We start from the raw sequence: 18233 nt of genomic DNA, 5'->3' as shown, positions 1-18233 counted from the left end.
AAGATGGATGATATTTTTTTTTTATTATGGTCGAAGATTTTTCTGTTCTGCGTCTCATCAGTCATTTATCAAATCTCATGGTAAAGGAACGTAAATTTACTTTTTCCTTTGGCATGGTGAATTATTAAATCGCTATGCGGAATCGTCGTGTCGCTAGCAAACAATTAGAACAACGATGTGTATCACTGGAATCGCGATTAATTTACCTGTGTCAGTCGGGAGCGAATCCGCTCATTAGCTAACCCTCGATTTCAATGGGACGATTTAACAGGCCTCTCGTAATAAATGTTTCCGCGATGAAATTTGTGCTATTGTCGTAAATACAATAACATTCATTAAATCCCGTTTGCTGGCGTGTTTAAGAATCGTCCGTTTCCTCGGGACGATTATATTCCAGGGAATTCGTTCGGCAGGAAACAGCGAATCGATTCGATAATAGAAAACGTATCTCTGTATTTAATTTTGAAAATAATTGCACGTTCGATTGATCGAACGCTACAGTGAGTTTAGTAATTTTATTTCGTTCGATTACAATGAAATTTTTCATATTTTCTGCCCCCGAGTTCCATCGATTTTTCCAACGTTTTCATTCTTTTTTTCTTTTTTTGTTTCGATTATTGTATATGATAAATTGAGAAAGTAACTACGTTTTCTTGTCTGTTGATATTAATATTTGGTAATATATTGTTCACAAATAGTTTATCTCATAAATGGGAGATTGATCAAAGAATTTCTAACTGGATATTCTAGTGTTTCGATCAGAACAATGTCGGACTCCTAAGCAGTTTAGGAACAAGAACGTGAATGTTTGGATTTCGTCAAGAACATATTCAGACTTCCGTGAAAACTTATTAGAACCCGAAGTTCTGGAAATACAAGCACTTTACAAAGTGGTCTAGTATTATTATATTGGTATCTACTATATTAGGGAGATGCTTGAGATATAATATTTAGTAGAGATTACGAGCAACATATTGTTTACAATGAAAGAACGAGAATTAATTACATACTGATAAGACGAGAGAAGAGAAATGAGAAAATAATCCTTGATACGTTAGTGACAGTCCATTCATTTTATAATGTTAATATTTCTTTTGATATTTCATTTCATTTGCAATTTAGATATTTACGCTATTTATAGATATTTATTTTTATTCTTATAGTTTTGAGCTCATCGTTTTGGTGACTGTACACGTTTGCGTAGAAACTACATTTTGTTTTTATAATAATAATAGAAAATATACATTTCTTCTAACTGAAAGTTTCATATCGCATCTGCTATGAATTCATCAGCAACGAAATCGTCTTGCTCTTCTTCTATGTTGGAATAATTACGTTTCGTAGGATGATGGGTACACGATGAATTAATGATAAAAGTTGTATGTAATTTAAGGTATTTTCTACATAATCGTATCATGTTTCATATAAATCGTATTCTATCTTACACTGTCCAGTCGTACAAATGGTCGAGGGATATTTTATTCAATTTAACTAATCAAAAACAATTCTACAGCTAAAAACTTACGAAGCAGATTGCTCAGAATTTTGCAACAAACTGCCTGACAACAGTTGTTTGCAACAAACAATCCTCCTTTACTATCGCGAGTACAATGTTATACAAATTAAGATGTATCATCGTAGAAATGAAACAAATCCTCTCATCTTCATAGTCTACTTCTTAGAATTTGAAACTATTCAAGAATCCCTAAAAATAAACTTTATATCACTCTGTCTAGGAGCTTAAAACGCAACAGAATTCTCCAACATATCCAATCGCTTCATTAGTCGCTCAAACTTTGTACTTTTCTGCTATCGTAAAAGGCATACATTCCGTTTAGACACACAGTGTTCACTGTTCACACATCGCGATGCGATTATTTCACATAGATTGCCAATTGGTGCTCTCTATGGATAACGTGAGTTTCAGTTAGGACGTCAATTGATCGTACTCCGTCATTAAAGTGTTAAGAGATGCACAAGTTCATTGGTTTTTACAGGCAGACACGATTCATCGTTTATTCCTCGTTCGCGGAGGAAAGTCTGAAAGAAAGAGAAGCTTGGAGAGTTCGCCTCTGAGAGAGAGAGAGAGAGCGAGGGAGAGAGAGAGACGCGTATTAAGTCGCCGACACAACAATAGACTCGCTTAGACAGTAGCCTCTCGTCGTTCCTCCTCCTCCTGCTTCAATTCCACCTCCATGCCAGAGTTGAGTTCACTCCTTCTACGGTATCAAACGGTTGTGTTCCTCTTTCCTGGATCATAAAACCGTTCGACCGATGCAACATCGAATTGTGCAATCGACGAAATCGAAAAAGGGAACGAAACTGCTTTTTCAAAAGGGCTTTGGAAAAGATCAAGTAGCCGGAAAATAGAAAGGAAGATTAAATACATACTTGTATTTTAAAGTCATCTTTGCTTCGATAACGAATGACGTCAAGGTAAAACATCGATTACTAGAGAAACGAGTCTTTAGGTGAGTCGTGTGTGTCTGTGGTTAAAGGTGAATGAATCAAGTTCATATCTTGTTTGGCGAAGATGATCGTCAAGGAAATATGTATTTTTTTATTATCGAACTTTTAATAAATCAGTTAGTGCTTAACACGTGCACATACGCTATTCTTATGCTTCAGAAAATGATATTTCAATAGATTGTAATTCAAGTTTAAGACCAATAAAAGTCTGATGAACTAAGAATTCGTAATAAAGGTTTCAAAAAATGTTCAATACGATACAAAAAGCTGTACTGTACTGTACCGGACGTGCACTGGGCTGGACTGTACTGCACTGTACTGCACTGGACTTGCACTGTACTGTACTGAATTGCACTGTACTGTACTGGATTTGCACTGTACTGTACTGGACTTGCACTGCACTGGACTTGCACTGCACTGGACTTGCACTGTACTGTACTGGACTTGCACTGCACTGTACTGGACTTGCACTGCACTGGACTTGCACTGCACTGGACTTGCACTGCACTGGACATGCACTGCACTGGACATGCACTGCACTGGACTTGCACTGGACCTGCACTGGACCTGCACTGTACTGCACTGGACCTGCACTGTACTGCACTGGACTTGCACTGTACTGCACTGGACTTGCACTGCACTGGACGTGTACTGGGCTGTACTATACTGCACTGGACGTGTACTGGGCTGTACTATACTGCACTGGACTTGCACTGTACTACACTGGACTTGCACTGTATTGTACTGGACTTGCACTGCACTGGACTTGCACTGCACTGGACTTGCATTGCACTGCACTTGCATTGCACTGGACTTGCATTGCACTGGACTTGCATTGCACTGGACTTGCATTGCACTGCACTTGCATTGCACTGGACTTGCATTGCACTGGACTTGCATTGCACTGGACTTGCATTGCACTGCACTTGCATTGCACTGGACTTGCATTGCACTGGACTTGCATTGCACTGGACTTGCACTGTACTGGACTGAACTTACACTGAGATGAAAGTTAATGGTTGCGCCGTTACAAAATCGGCACCTATCAATAAATACTCCAACTAAATATTAATGATTACCGCTATACCGCGAATATTTATAAGCATCCTAAGTTTTATAGATATACTTGAACAAATTAAAACCTGAGGGAAAGTTTGTTTCATCTACTAGATATTAAAGCATTTTACTTTGGCTGCCCCATGTATTTTTTGATAATATACGCATTCTATACGCATTTTAGCACTTTTAACTTTGTCATAAATACATAAAAATCTACAGTCTATTTATTATCCATGAATCTTGTTTCATAGTAAAAGCAAAGTATTAAAATAATCGGATGAGATATTAAAATAATGACAGAATAATTTTATCACGGATTTGCAAGCACTCTGGTTCTTCACAAACACGTCTTCAAGTTCTCAATCGCCCTGTCTCCTGTCACAGCAAATCTTGTCACAGGTGGCTTGTCTCGTATTGTGCGCTTTCCTCGGTTTCTCTTGCACTCTTGTTTTCTTTTCCTCTCTTTCTATGTTTCTTTTTCGTTGTTTTTTTTTCGTTTCTTTTCTTTACTTAACACGATTGTGATTGCTCTGCGGTGCGGTTTCCTTTTCGATGTTTCGCTCTAAGGCGTTATCTCATGAATTTTAATGATTTAGTTAAGGGTTGCTATTTAATCGTTGAAGGATTCTATATGGCAGCGAATGAACTTGTAAGTGTCATTAAGGATAAAAGAAGGTATCCTTGATTCCTTTATTCGGCTTCTTTCGGTTAATTAACGTTTTTACATACTACTACTGCTACTGTGAGTTGCGTCTTTTCTTTTCGTGTGTTTGTTTTGAGGACTAAAAATATAAATCTACTGGTGGAAGATTATCATATAAATTATCATAGGATTGCTTGTAATATTATTCACAGTGAGAAACACGGATTCGTAATTTTGTGCTCGTATTACATTAAAATAACATCCTATAATGTTACTAACTTCTGGAGAAATTTGAATTTAGTATAATATGGTTAGTATTAGTTTTATAGACTATATCATATATAGCTACTTCACTATTGTAGAGTTAAGGGTTGATACTGTACTTCTCCTTAAAGTGACTATAAAATTTAAAATGTTTATTAAGTAATAAATTACATGAATTAAAAGTTCGAAACTTTAAGTTCAATGATTCAAAACGAATTAATTCCCTATAAAAGTTATAACGGGCAAGAGAAAATAAATTAAGAATTTATAACAGTTGTATAACAGTTTATGAGAGATTAAATTTGAAAACAAAGTGGAAAGATGAAATTAATAATACCGATTTCCTTTTTCGAAATCAAAATTGTGTTATTTATTATATCGTGCCCTTGCAAAACTATTCGCAAGAATATATTTCTGTTATTAACAACTAAAAAAATCATTTCTTTTGCAGATTAAAAACAATTCGATCCTAATACGATTAATTTTAAAATACAAGTTTCCTTTTTAACATAATTTCTTTCTCCTGAAAAAGATTTCTGTTTCTTCTCCAAAACTTTTCTTCTCATAAATATCCTAAATTACATTCTTTTCTTTCGTTTCACTCCAAGTACAGCGAATAACGTAATAATGTAAATTACATTTGACAAAGATACAGAAACGTCATTATATTTTGTACAGCGAGATTCAATGCATCGCAAGCGCGAGTAGTTTCATATGCAATAAATAGCTGCGATATTTTTTTAGGTTCGGTGAAAGTTCCGCAATAATCGCTAATTATCCACGTCAACTCTGTCTGTCCGTTTAATCACACGAGATATAATTCAACTTTGACTTCAAAGTCTACTCTTGTTCGATTTTTGCCTCGGTCTCGCGTTTCGAGCTTTTCCGCTCGAATAGAATTCGCATTGATAGCATAGACATTAATAAGAGGAATAAAAAGTGCATACAGCGACGTGCATTTCGAGCGATATGCAATATGCGCTCATCAATCTGTCTGCCTAGGTTCGCCATGTAAGCGGGACGAGATTCTGTTTGAAAAACACACGTTATTTAATGCGATTTATATGGTCGTGACTTTTACGATCTTCATACGACGGAAATGAATCTTTATATACTTTAATACGAAAGTAGATTATTTAATTCTTAATATACTCACAAATTACGTGATTTTGGACTTTTACGATTTTTATATTTACGATTTTATATATATAAAAAAAATACGCAACGTTACGTAAATACCGATCCAATACATTTTAAATAAAATTATTATATATGCAAAATTATATGCTATAATTTTTACACAACTCCGGAACTATACAAGTAACAAGAAAGTTGATGAATTTAAAAGGCCATTGTTATCATAAAAAATCACTGACATTTTCTTTAATGCTAAGTATATAATTCGTATTTCAATTTCTGATTGCACGATGTATAGGATCCATAAAATCTACAAATTTATGAATACATAAAATTTATAAAATCTACAGAGTCGATAAAAATACTGACTTCCAACGTACCAAAACATCTTTCATAACATTTACAAGAATATTTTATTTCTGCCTAAACGTATTCATATTCTTTACACGCTAACCACTTGTAAATCAATGATCCTAATCGAATGGTGTGAAACCGTCTGAAACTGGGAAACATCTGACAGTATCCACGTAATCCACGGACATTAATTAAAAAGCTCATAATTCTCGTTCATCCAGAAGAACGCATGGAAGATGATAAACGAGTCTTCAAGAGCAAACGACAATTAGGGAGGGCCGGTTGGATAGCGTTAAAAAATTAATTATCACCAGTCGTATACATATAACGTACATATGTACATATATATATTTCTCGGAAAAGCATACAAAGTGTCGGTATAGCAATGGCGACAGTAAGACCTTGGAGACCAGCACGAAGTACCAGAGGACTAATTACCGTTCTTGCGGTTATGGTGATATAGTTTCGGGTTAATCCGCGCGAGACCTCTTCCAGCATGTTCGTGTATTCGTATAAACCACAACCGTGAAATGAAAAAAAGGGGGTGGAAAAAAGAGAGAAAAAGAGGGGAAAAAGTTTGGTTGCAAATCACATCGGCTGCAAGCGGCCGAATCTCTCTTTGCTTGCAGCGGCCTCGTTCAGGCCGCACCCTTGTGTACTTGAATTTACTACGCCATTCACGTTCGCGTCTACATAAATTGCTATGTCGAAACGTGCACGTGCGCTCTGTTCGTGTGTGCGTACACGCACACGCGTGCCAGAGTACGCGCCCCGTGACTTTCACGCGGAGAACACTTGCGACGCGCTTTCCTTCGCCGTCACCGCGAAAGGACTTCAAAGAATAGCACGTTGCATGATTCACGTTGGATTCACGGTGGCTTGTTACGTCGGACTTCGTAATATTTCTGACCGAATCTCTTTTTCGGTTAGTCTATGGTCGTGGGTTAGTCAAAGAACAGGCGAACGATTCTCGACTTCTCGAGATCGAAGTCGATTAGATGTAAGTAGATTTTTGAGGAGCATGCAAGGTGGTGGTTGAAGCTCCTGTTTTGGCGTAACAGTGAGTAAATATCCTATTACTCTATTACTTTTCGCTATTTCGTACATTAAATGATTACTTTTGTGCCGTTTGTTTAGGCAATTTGGGCGAAGGCTGTATGTATTTTTTATGGCTTCATTTGCAGAATACACGGGAAAAATACAATAAGTTTATTTTTTTATTTCCTGACCGCATGTCGCTCGTGACTATAGAGAAGTACTTCAACGTAAAATAGATTGGAGAATATGTGATATGCCTACGATGTTTTGTAAAAGATGGATATTGAATATTATTCTTAATAAAAAAAAACACTAATAATATTAGCTTAATTGTTATCTTACAATTAATTCGACCTAACCACTGGTCTTCATATAATATATGACTAACGTTATTAATGGTTTTAAATATTCAAGAAGATGACAAGACACATATTTAATCTCAAAATCAAATAAAAAGGTAGTTCTTACGTGTAATGAATGCATTAAAAATTATACAATTCCATTTAAAACGACGTAAATTTCTCCAAATTCTGACATCAACCTAACAATACATTTTTGTCAATATCTATTTTCTATTTTCTACAACCCTCCAATTTTTTAAACCACTTTCTACAACCTAGTACATCTTTTAAAATGTTTGCGATAGTAGATTAAAATGGGAAATCCTGTAGGACATACGTAGAACATATTTGTTATCACCAGCCTTGAACTTGTTAGCTCATAGAACATTCCCATCCTATTACCAGAAGCCGCATTACGAATAAACCTGGTGGGCCACCATGAGAAGCTCACACTCCGTAGCAGGTTAAACTCTCGCGAAACAAGTTCCCTAACGCAAAGTAGCAAGCTCTGTAGTAGCTAGTCTCGTTCCCCCGAAACTTAACTGGAACCACTGCGACTCTGCCAAAAATCGATCTCCATGCATACACGTACACGCGGATTTCTGTGTAAGAGTGGATTCAACACTCGAGACTGGGCACGTGCTCGAGGGTTGCATAGGATTGTGCAACTGAGATCCGCCAAATTGAGCGACAGAGAGTATAGGATTCCGAATATTTGAAACTTTGCACAGAATAATCAAACTTGCTGCATGTTATAAGACACCATTTCTTTGCCCATAACGAATAATAACGAAGGAATGGGTAAACATCGTCCACTTTGAGTCCAGGAATCGCTAAGTTAGTTTCTCGATGCTGTATTTTCAGCCAGAAATTCTTATGTCTGTACGCGTCGGAGGCTCTGCGTTGTCTCTCTATTTTTCCTCCGTGAAAATTTCGTGTATTTTCGCTTGCACGTTCGGCAGGAGGGAAGGTATTGTTGCCAGAGGAAGTTGACGACGTAACGGGATTTGCTCCGGGCCCGGGCCGAGAGTCGCGACGTGACCGACCATGGCTGTCTGGGCTCGCGTCGCGGACCCTTTGGGAAATCCAGAGTTCACGAGACCAGCAATTTTCTATTGAGGGCGTCGTAAAATACTCTAACGAATGATGCCCCGAAGAAAGTCGTTTATTGAAACTAACGGCTTCCTAAAAAATAGTTTGAACCGACAGCTAGCTGTTTGCACAATTTCTTGTTTGTCAGCGCAGCTAACCGCTGTTAGCAGGATTATCTGAATCCGTGAGAATCGGTAAAAGAAGCGGAGAAACGTTACCAGTTTTGCGTAATCCCGCGTGATTCTACTGTGTTCATTGTCCAATTCGTTCGACCACTGATTCGAAATACAAGCTTGAAATGATAAAACGTTCAATGGAAAAATATAGGTCAGTCGGGAGCGAGTGCTCGATCGTGCTTACTCTTTGAACCGCTAGCGAGACGAAAGTGGTCGTATTATAGAGAAAAAGGGGAAACTCGTTTCTCTTTGACGTGATTTAAACGCTTTTCGAAGCTTTACCGGGGTTTCAAGCTCGTCCGGTGAACTGTTGGTCCGATCCTGTTTGGTCCCGAGGTTCACTCGGGGGATACACGTTCGGATGGTCACCGTATGAATACAATGGTAAAGACTGTTTCACCTGTTTGATTAAATACGGCGATGGAAATTCGTTGTTTAAATGGATACCGGCTTTTTGGAGATTTGATTCGTTGGACTGGAATTGGAAATAGGAGAAAATTTGTGAAAAAAACCGACCGTAAGATAAAGTGGAAAATTAAATAAATATTGTTGGGAGATTTAGTTCTGTTTGTTTAAGCTGTAGTTACATTTGAACTGATAATCGTTGTTTCCATGAAATTTAAAGTCCGAATTTATCGCTCAGACGTAATAGCACTCTTTGGAACATGAAAAAATATATTTTAACAGTGGTACGAATTCTTTCGCCGCGACGAAACAATTGATTCAGTAATGATTATAAGGATCTGGAAAAAATTGAACAATTCGATAATAATTTTATATTTCGAAGAGATATAAATATCTTCCCGTGTTAAAGCTGAATAATTTTTATTATATTTATTTTTGAGATATAGAAAACATATACAGATGCTTCTAGTATTAAAGATTCATATTGTGACGTTTATTATTTCTAAAATTTTGTCTTGCATCATGTTACGAAATATTGTTACAACGCAATCTGCTTGTACTGATAAATTTATAATACTTTGATAAATTTATAATACTTTGATAAATTTTGTGCCACGTGCAACAAACATTGAAAGTATGATACAATTCAATTCGATAATATATCTTACATCTTCATTGAGTTTTCAAGTATATAATTATCATAATTGAAGACTGCACGAAAGGAACACGATACTTCTTATAGGGAAACAGTTTTCAAAATTGTTTCGTTATTTGATTTTAGATTTATTGTCATTTTGGCGTGTTTTTTCGTCCTCAAATTTTTTAAAATATTCCTCGCCATAGTATTGAAACATTGCCTGTCTTAATAATTATACCTTTGACTTTCGCAAATCTTCATTAACTTTTATCGTATTAAAATTTTCCTCTTTAATTTAATTTAACATTACAGTATATTCGACAAAAATGAACTTGCTATGTTCCGTTTCCTGTGATATTGCATTTATAACGTTAAACGTCAAAAATTCCTTCGTTGCACATTGTCGTCAAGTTACCAATTAAACATGCAAAACATTGAATATGAAAGTACAGATTTAACGAGTTAACGTTTTGTACAAATCTGCTCTATTGTGTGGCGCAAGAGGCCTTGAATTTTCAAAGGAAAATTGTAAAGAAATAAAATTGACAGAAACAGAAAGTTTGAGAGTCCTGACAGCGACCTAATTCTTAATTTCCCTTGCTTCTGGCTGGCTGCAAGGGCGTAGAAGAGCGACGAAGGGCTGTGAGGCGGAGGAGGGATAGAAGAACAGGTTTTCAGGTCGGTAGGGTACGAGAAGGGCCTCGCCATGAATCGTGACTACCTGACGACGTAGTGCTGGCCCCTTTTACGGTTGGAAAATGGTGAACAGGTGCTCGTAAAAATCTGACGCCTCCGACTTTTCTTGCCTTCCCCTTCTTAGTTGTGCACGGTACAAATTACAGGATCAAGAACCGCGGGTTCTCGTGGACCCTTAATTATCGAGCGCAGAGTCGGTCGTCGAATTTCTTAACGACCTACCGGAATATCCTGCGTGTAGATTCGATTGAGAAAACCAGTATATTGCGTTTAGAACATAAAACGTTGTGATTGTGGGCGTAAATCCACATAAGACTAGGTTTAATTTACGTGTATGCTTAATAATTCAGGAGTTTAGATGGTAAACGATGTAAATGTTAGAAATTAAAAAGTTTCTAATAGAATGAAAAAGCACATTTCTGTTGATGTTAGCTTTATTCTTTGAACTATAGATTTTCAGTGTTTATAATCTTCACAGACTTAATTAACCTACTAAAGCTAGTAAAAGTACCTTATCTTGTTGCAGCATGAGCTACTGTGTTTATAAATCGTCTGTTCCTTTCTAAAAATAAAACCTAATTTTAGAAATACATTAACATATCTCTCTATAAAATAACACGCTACAGTATAAAAAAGGTTGAAGTATGAGAAAAAAGTAATTCGTAAATGTTAAGAGGACATACGACCCGCCTCGTTCATTATAAAATTTCTGGCTTTAAAATCCTTTTTCGCAGACAAAGTGTAGTAGTATTTAACAGTACTATCTTTTATTAATTAAATTAACTGAACTGCGTGCACGATGTAGATATATGAGTATACATCCTGTCATATTAGCTACACATCGCTACTTCGAGTTCCAGATGGGCAATTTTTGTAATTACGTTTCACCATTTATTTCTTTGAATTCGATTCTTCTCCAGGCTGAAACGTTCAAAAATCAAAGTTTAACGATAACTTTCATGCTTATATAACACGGTTTCATGCAAATCGTTTACAGAGTGTAATAAAGTAAAGAACAAATGCAAGGAAACTTTGACACTGCAATGTATACTCGAGTCTATTGAGACCAGGAGACTAACAGAGTTAAAGAAAAGTTGTAAGAAAAGATGCAACGGAGTTACAGAGGTTGAATTCTTTTCGTAACTTTCAAGAAACTTTAGTTCCCAACGTTTTGAAAATTACAGACTCATTCTCGACTTCTCTCCGTTTATTCGCTAAAGTAGCTGAACTGGCTGAAGTTAACTGGCTATTAATATATTCTTAAACTATAAATTTTATTCTTGGAAAGGAAAAGCAACTAGCTAATGTAATTAGCTTATCATCGTATGATCATGTAAATTAAATATCAAAAATGTAAAATTTTTCACCAAACATGACTTATAACTTATAAATAGTCAAATTTGCTTGTGATATGGAAAATTTTGCTGATAATGTTAGCTCGGTCGTGTAAAAACGCTCAGATATTTATGCAAATTTACATTTTCCAGAACACGCTTGGAAAAGCTAAATCCTCTAAATATTACAGTAAATACATTACCTTCTGATACTTGCCACATTGTTACACGCTATGTATTGTACATGTATGTATAACACATTCATTTTTGTATCTTTAAATCTTCCATAAATGTCCACAGTTTAATAGTCACACTCTGTTCACTACTTACTGTCTCATAATATTTGTATTTAACACAGTATTTCCCACACGCGAACATCATAATCTGCGTTTCACTTTTTACGTCCCTTCAAAATTCGATCAACTCCCTAAAATTCCCACGCGATACACAATAAAAAAAAAAGAAGCAACGTCTCAATTTTCTACGTGTAAATTATTAGCCCGAATCAAAACTTGTTATTTGCGCATTCTGAATCGGTAGTTGGGAACGTCGAGTCGCACATTGGCCACTTAATCATTATAATTCACGGACACGATCGGTAGCGACGTTAATCGCCGCGTACTTACATCTCCACAAACATACACCCGACCGATTGACAGTTTATTGACGGTTATTATCGCGTGAGTTTAACGAGAGCAACTAAGGCGTATTTCCACATAGCAAAAGCAAAAGGGATATCGTATTCGCACGTGCAGCTTTTTTGGACACGCGACATCCGCCGTTTTCTCCAGCTGGAAGTTCGCGTGAATTTCAGGTCGTCGCACCGGGCTCATTATCCTGTTCCGCAAGTATCCTGATTTATCCCGCGGTTCTGAATAATTCCAACGACGTTACTGGCGTGAAACCCGCAAGGTGTTCTAAGAGTGATTCACTTTCAGGTTCACTTCCATCGCTTCTTTCTCTTCCTTTTACGGATTTTAAAAATGAATATATTTGGCGATACGGAAAGATTTTCTGCGAAAGGGATAAAAAATCGGAGAAAATTTGGGAAAGGATATGGGGAAATGAAGGATTGTTAAACGTGAATTTTAATTAATATTCTTCTTACACGTTTGTCAGATATTATCAAATTGATATGTGGTGACTACAAAAGGTGTTTGTACGCGATTGTATTTATTATAGGATTCATATACTGATTAAATAGCTTCAAGTATATTCAGTTTCGTGTCGATTGGTAGCATGTACCGTCATACGACTATAAAAAATGAATACTGTGATAACAGTAAGATCTGTTAAGAAAATGCTTCACTGAAAGATAGTCATGAAAACTTCAGTTCGCTGTAAATCCCTGACGAAATCAAGTTGTATTAAAATTATATTGAATTGTATTATGAATAAATAGTAATTATATTAATATTTATTGTATATTAATTAGCCTAAAGAATAACCTAAATGAATTAAAATAATTTATTTAATTTTGTTTAATTTCGATTTAGTACCTGACGAAATAAAGTACGTTATATTAAAAAATGTTATACGTGAAAACTTTATAAAATTAAGAAATTATCCAGAAAGAAACGACCAAGAATTAAAGAGAAGAAATACGTTCCATGTATGCAAGCATCCAAAGTCCTTCAATTGTGCCATTATGATACATATCACAATCGTATTTCTGTGTTTGTTTATATACATATCTCAGAAACACTGGATTATTCTTCAGAACTTGTTACAGCTTCCAGTCATCCACAAAAAGTATTCGATGTACATACACAAACCATGTAATTTGACATTTTCCAGAATTTACGATACAATCAACTGCAAATTATCCACCGTTTTTTGTTACTCGAAAAATGACAATTTTTCGACGCAACGTATATTTTATGGTTTCTCGTATAACTTCTCTCGTCATTAAAATCCTGTCGTTAACAAATTTCTTCGGTAAAAAGATTTCTCCGAGTACGTCGCTTCCGCAACCCCTGTATTTTAGCGCGCAAGAAAAAGACGTCAACTCATACTTAGAGATTTGTGTATCAAATGGAACTATGGTGATGTGTGTGCGTGCGTGCGTGTGTACCTAAGAGAGTACATTATGCTTGCCGACCTGTTGCTACCCCTCCTCCGTTTCCACCGCTTCTCAACCCTCCATGGCCATCCCTTCGGTGAATCACCCTCTGCTAGAAAATGGCGAAGCTCTCGCTTCGTTCAGCTCATTGAGAATGTTCTATATTCTATCTCGACCTCTGTCTGTCCCCTCTTTTTTCTTGCTTTTTTTGCACGAGGTTACATTGGTCCAGGCGCCTACGATGCTACGCCATCCACGATGTGTTCACGCGGCTTTCTGGCCCTTGCCTTTCATTCTTCTTCCTGTTCCGTTTCCTGTTCCGTAGAAATGAAGGGCGGCGAAAGAGAAGAGAGCTTGGGTTTTTAATTTCGCTAATTTTTGGTTGAGCTCGGATGTTCTTTTTCGGTGATCTTTTATCCATCGTCATTTTTAGAATATTTGCATACATATTTAAAAAGCAAGAGAATTTTCTTTCACTTTAAGGAATATAGAAATTTGAAAAAATGATTGCTTATTCGTTAATTTATTAAAAAATTATGTATCGGAACGTTAACAAAGTTGAAGCAGTGATCATTATTTGTTCTTTAATTTTTTAACTAATAAAATTTTTGAAGATTATGTCGCGTTTCGAGTAGTTATTTTTTCCACTGTGTTTTTTCGATAGATACATGATTTTCCTTGATCATGTAGCCTGCTTTATGTATATTTCCGTGGAAATATGTGAATTGTAATTTTTGAACTATCAGTAAAATGGAAGACAAAAGATTCTACCTTTTCTTGATGAACCATATAGTTTCTTAATTAGCTTCTTATTTCTTCGAAGATTTTTACATATGTCGTGTCTGAAATATATCTGCATTAATGGGCACTAGTTGACTATGGAATGTACGAAATTACTTAAACGATACTATTCAAATATTTTAATTAGTATTCCTAGTAGTATATACATGCAATTTTTCTTTTCTTATTTTTCAATTTCCATCATTTTCTAGAGTATTGTCTGTAGGGAATATAAGGAACTCTGTTGTGGATTAATTTCATAGGTACCTCTATTGAAGCAATTATTTCTATTTTAATCCATCCACTTTTCCTTTGAATTTCATTTTAATGTCAAATTAACCTCTTATTTTTGCGTAGTTTCTTTTCTTCTGCAACTGACGAAAGATATGTATTTTCATATTTCGTTCTTCACGTTCGTCTCGCTGTTAGCTTTTCCTCGTTCCTATTTTGTTCTACTAAACGTGGCTGCCAAATTTCCCTTTACTGCATGTGTTCCTATTGGTATCCCTTGATACCACGATCTATAGGCACAAGTGTGCAGAGAGATTAACGATGAAAAGTTGATTCCGATAGCCAGATACTGGCATCTGCTTTTCCCTATACCTTTCGATTCACCGACTAGGAAAATGATGAACGAAGCGAAACGTTACATCGCTCGTTATTAAAACGTTCGCATAGCCTGTATGTCATATATTGTCTATGGTGAATTTTCCATTCAACTCATTGCAATTTTCAGTACATGTAAAATAAGTAACAACGGAAAGCTGAATAAAAAGTCGGTATCAACTATTACGTTAATTAATTAAAAAAGGGTATTAAAGGTTATATAAAAAGTCGCAATGAAAATGAGTAGCATTGCGATCGTTATTTTTTAGCACTTGGAATCTACCTTCTAATTGCAATATAATTCTAATTTTCAATGAGTTCAAAATGGTTTTGTCGATGTACCACAGCTTTCCATAAAACTAGGAAATTTTCTTTAAAATGTATCGTTGCACTAACTTTATCACCACTTAAAAATATTCACAAAGGAAGAATTGGGCGAAGATTATTATAATAATTCTGCTCTATACCTTAGTAGAAATTTCTTAAAAAATTTCACAAGAAAATTTTGCCTACTTTCAAATTTCTATCTATTCGAATCTCCTGCTTCCAATGTTCTTCATATTTTCTATGAATATAATTTTACAAGAAATATCTAATCACGTCCTAAATATAAGCCATCTTCTCTTATAAGTTTAGAACACCAATGTAACCCTAAGAAGCTATAATTTTTATAATTTTGGTAATATTACAATCCTTAAATTTTTTGTAAAACATCCATGGAATGTAATGTGACAGTTTACAAATATTTTAATCGTCAAATTCTGTTCGTGTTATTTTTCAGCCTCGGGAGGGGGAGGTTCGATGTTGGTCCCTCCCGTGGCCCAAAGTGGGACTGGGGATCGTCCCGTGGGCGACACGGGTGCCCGGGCCCAACAGACGTCCGGCCCTGCCGCGGCAGCAACCCTATGGCCCTTAGCACCTGCACAGTCCAATCAGGTTCCGAACCAGCAGTCTCAAGCTATTCCACCCCTGGCCGCCACCCCCGCGCCGACTCACAACCAAGGTACGCCATTTACCTTGTATTAATCATTAAACAATTATTTTTTACTTTTTTATCCAAACGACTGGGAAACACTTTGAAATATATGCCACTTTATAGAACGATAATCAGTTTGGGTTTGATGGACGTTAATGATCTGAAATTTTTTGTTGACGAATCATTTATCAAAGAAAAGAAAATTCAGATTTAAGAAAAAAGATTATGTTATGAATATTGTATAATACGATAACGATGAGGATATTTTAGAATAAAAATTTTTATGAGAAAAATATACCGCAATATAAGGTAGGTAGATCAAATGATATAATTGAAAATTTTGCGAGTAGTTGTATAAAGTTTTATAAAGTAATACTTTCCACCCTTGAAATTCATATACGTTTGAACGTAATAAGGCTGTTTAGACTGTAAAAGAAGCGTCTCATACGGAAGTAAAATTTCAAACTGTAGAATGAGATAATATATAAAATTTCTCGAGAAAAAGAAATTCTTCTGTTTGTTACACGAATTCTTCTGGCAATATCTCGATTTGCAATGTTCCTATAAAGTTAAATCGTCCTTATTTCCTTTATGCAAATTAATTACTTCTAAGTAATAAAAATATTGTAACTTTAGATGGAAAAATATTTATTTTGTAGTATTTAATCATAAAGTATGCAATATATTTATTTAATTTAATATTTGATACGAATGATGTAATATTCTCTGTTATAAAATATCTTTATTTGATTTAATATTTAATATTAATAATTTGATATTATAGAAATTAAATGTTCTGCTTTTTTAATTGAATTTTTAATATCTGCCTGTGAATCATTTGTTCTGAGATTTCCAAAAATGAAAAAAGAATCGATATGAAAAAATAAGACATTTTCAAAAAGAATAAGTATCTATAAAATTTATTTAATAAGGCGTGGCAATATCTATCATACCTCCACGTAAATACATATATACGCAAATACAGCTCTTTCTCGATAGTACAGAATCTTATCTGTAAGGTGCGTCTTCCTTCTTATAAATTAAATTGGTTTTGAAGCAACTGTTAAATCTAGTTTTCATTATCTTATTATTGCCCAGTGTGATATAAATATCAGTATTTTAATAAACGGCTTAGCGTATTAATTGACAAACAAGCGTTGATAAATGACTGTTTTCCAGTTAAAAAGTAGATTTCCAGCTAAAAAGTAGATTTCTTATTAAGTTTATCGTCAAGTATATATGTATTTACGAATGTCGATCTTATCATCGGGAGAAATACTTTTAACAATCAACCAACGTAGCTAGAATATTAGATTACTTACTCAACAAAAATCGGAAATAATTATAAGTCATAATTTGAATTATTTATTCCGATATGGTTTGTCATTCATACTTAAACTGTAATGTAATTTTATATAATATTACGAAATTGCAGGTAATGTTAAAGATTATCCTCGTAAATGATTGAAATTATCGGATTATAGAAATTGTCATTATATTGCAAAATATATATTTGCCGAATTTAAAAAGCCTGAAATATTAATGTAATAAATAAATTTCGAGCACCAGCATCGCGGCAAATCACGAAAAGCTTGCTACACAAAGTACAAATTATAATCCCAAATTCGATAATAACACAAAATGTCTGATTCGATGTATCGTAAAGTTTTTAATCTATAAAACTTATTATTACATTTTCATACTGGCAATGTGCAATTCATTCGTGTACGTATTATTACATAATTCATGTTTTTGCGAATGAAAAATTAAAGAAGGAAGAAAAAAAAATAATTTCCCGTAAATAACATTTGCAAATCGTATTTAAATTATTTCCGTTTAAAATATCACGATATTCCAGTTATTTTCCAATCCGAAAATTTACAACGAATCATTAATTAAAGATTAACTGCAATTTCATATTGACTTGCCTGATACATTTTTATTACACATTGCAGAAAAAGAATTAGCACCTTCAAAATGTAATATTTATTTAAAGTAAACAAAATTTTATCCTTTCTCCTTTAACCCGATTTTCTTAATTTCATAATCGAATCTCCAGTTATAACTGCATCGCAGTGGTTGGTACTAGCCGAAATAGCTCAGTTGGAAGAGCGTTAGACTGAACATCTAAATGTCCCCGGTTCAATCCCGGGTTTCGGCAAGT

The 18233-nt window shown here is 35.1% G+C and overlaps 1 protein-coding gene, 1 long non-coding RNA gene and 1 other non-coding gene across 6 annotated transcripts in view; all 3 read left to right on the top strand.

Moving 5' to 3' along the window:
• The window catches only part of LOC126863481 (uncharacterized), a 511613-nt gene that overhangs the window by 76291 nt on the left and 417089 nt on the right, over positions 1-18233 (top strand). The gene's annotated exons all lie outside the window — the stretch shown is intronic.
• The window catches only part of LOC126878295 (uncharacterized), a 360193-nt gene that overhangs the window by 223464 nt on the left and 118496 nt on the right, over positions 1-18233 (top strand). For all 4 annotated transcript variants that reach the window (XM_050640955.1, XM_050640963.1, XM_050640946.1 and 1 more), the window contains one exon: positions 15875-16096. In XM_050640955.1, coding sequence (XP_050496912.1) covers positions 15895-16096 — 202 coding nt within the window. In that variant the 5' untranslated portion in view covers positions 15875-15894. The remainder of the gene's footprint in view (positions 1-15874; positions 16097-18233) is intronic.
• Trnaf-gaa (transfer RNA phenylalanine (anticodon GAA)) lies at positions 18158-18230 on the top strand. Its single transcript has one exon. It is a non-coding gene; the product is annotated as a tRNA-Phe (tRNA).

The sequence above is a fragment of the Bombus huntii genome, chromosome 1 (genome assembly GCF_024542735.1).
Source record: "Bombus huntii isolate Logan2020A chromosome 1, iyBomHunt1.1, whole genome shotgun sequence".
Taxonomy (NCBI): domain Eukaryota; kingdom Metazoa; phylum Arthropoda; class Insecta; order Hymenoptera; family Apidae; genus Bombus; species Bombus huntii.
Note: the sequence above shows the minus strand (reverse complement) of the source record. Positions and strands in the feature narration are given on the sequence as shown.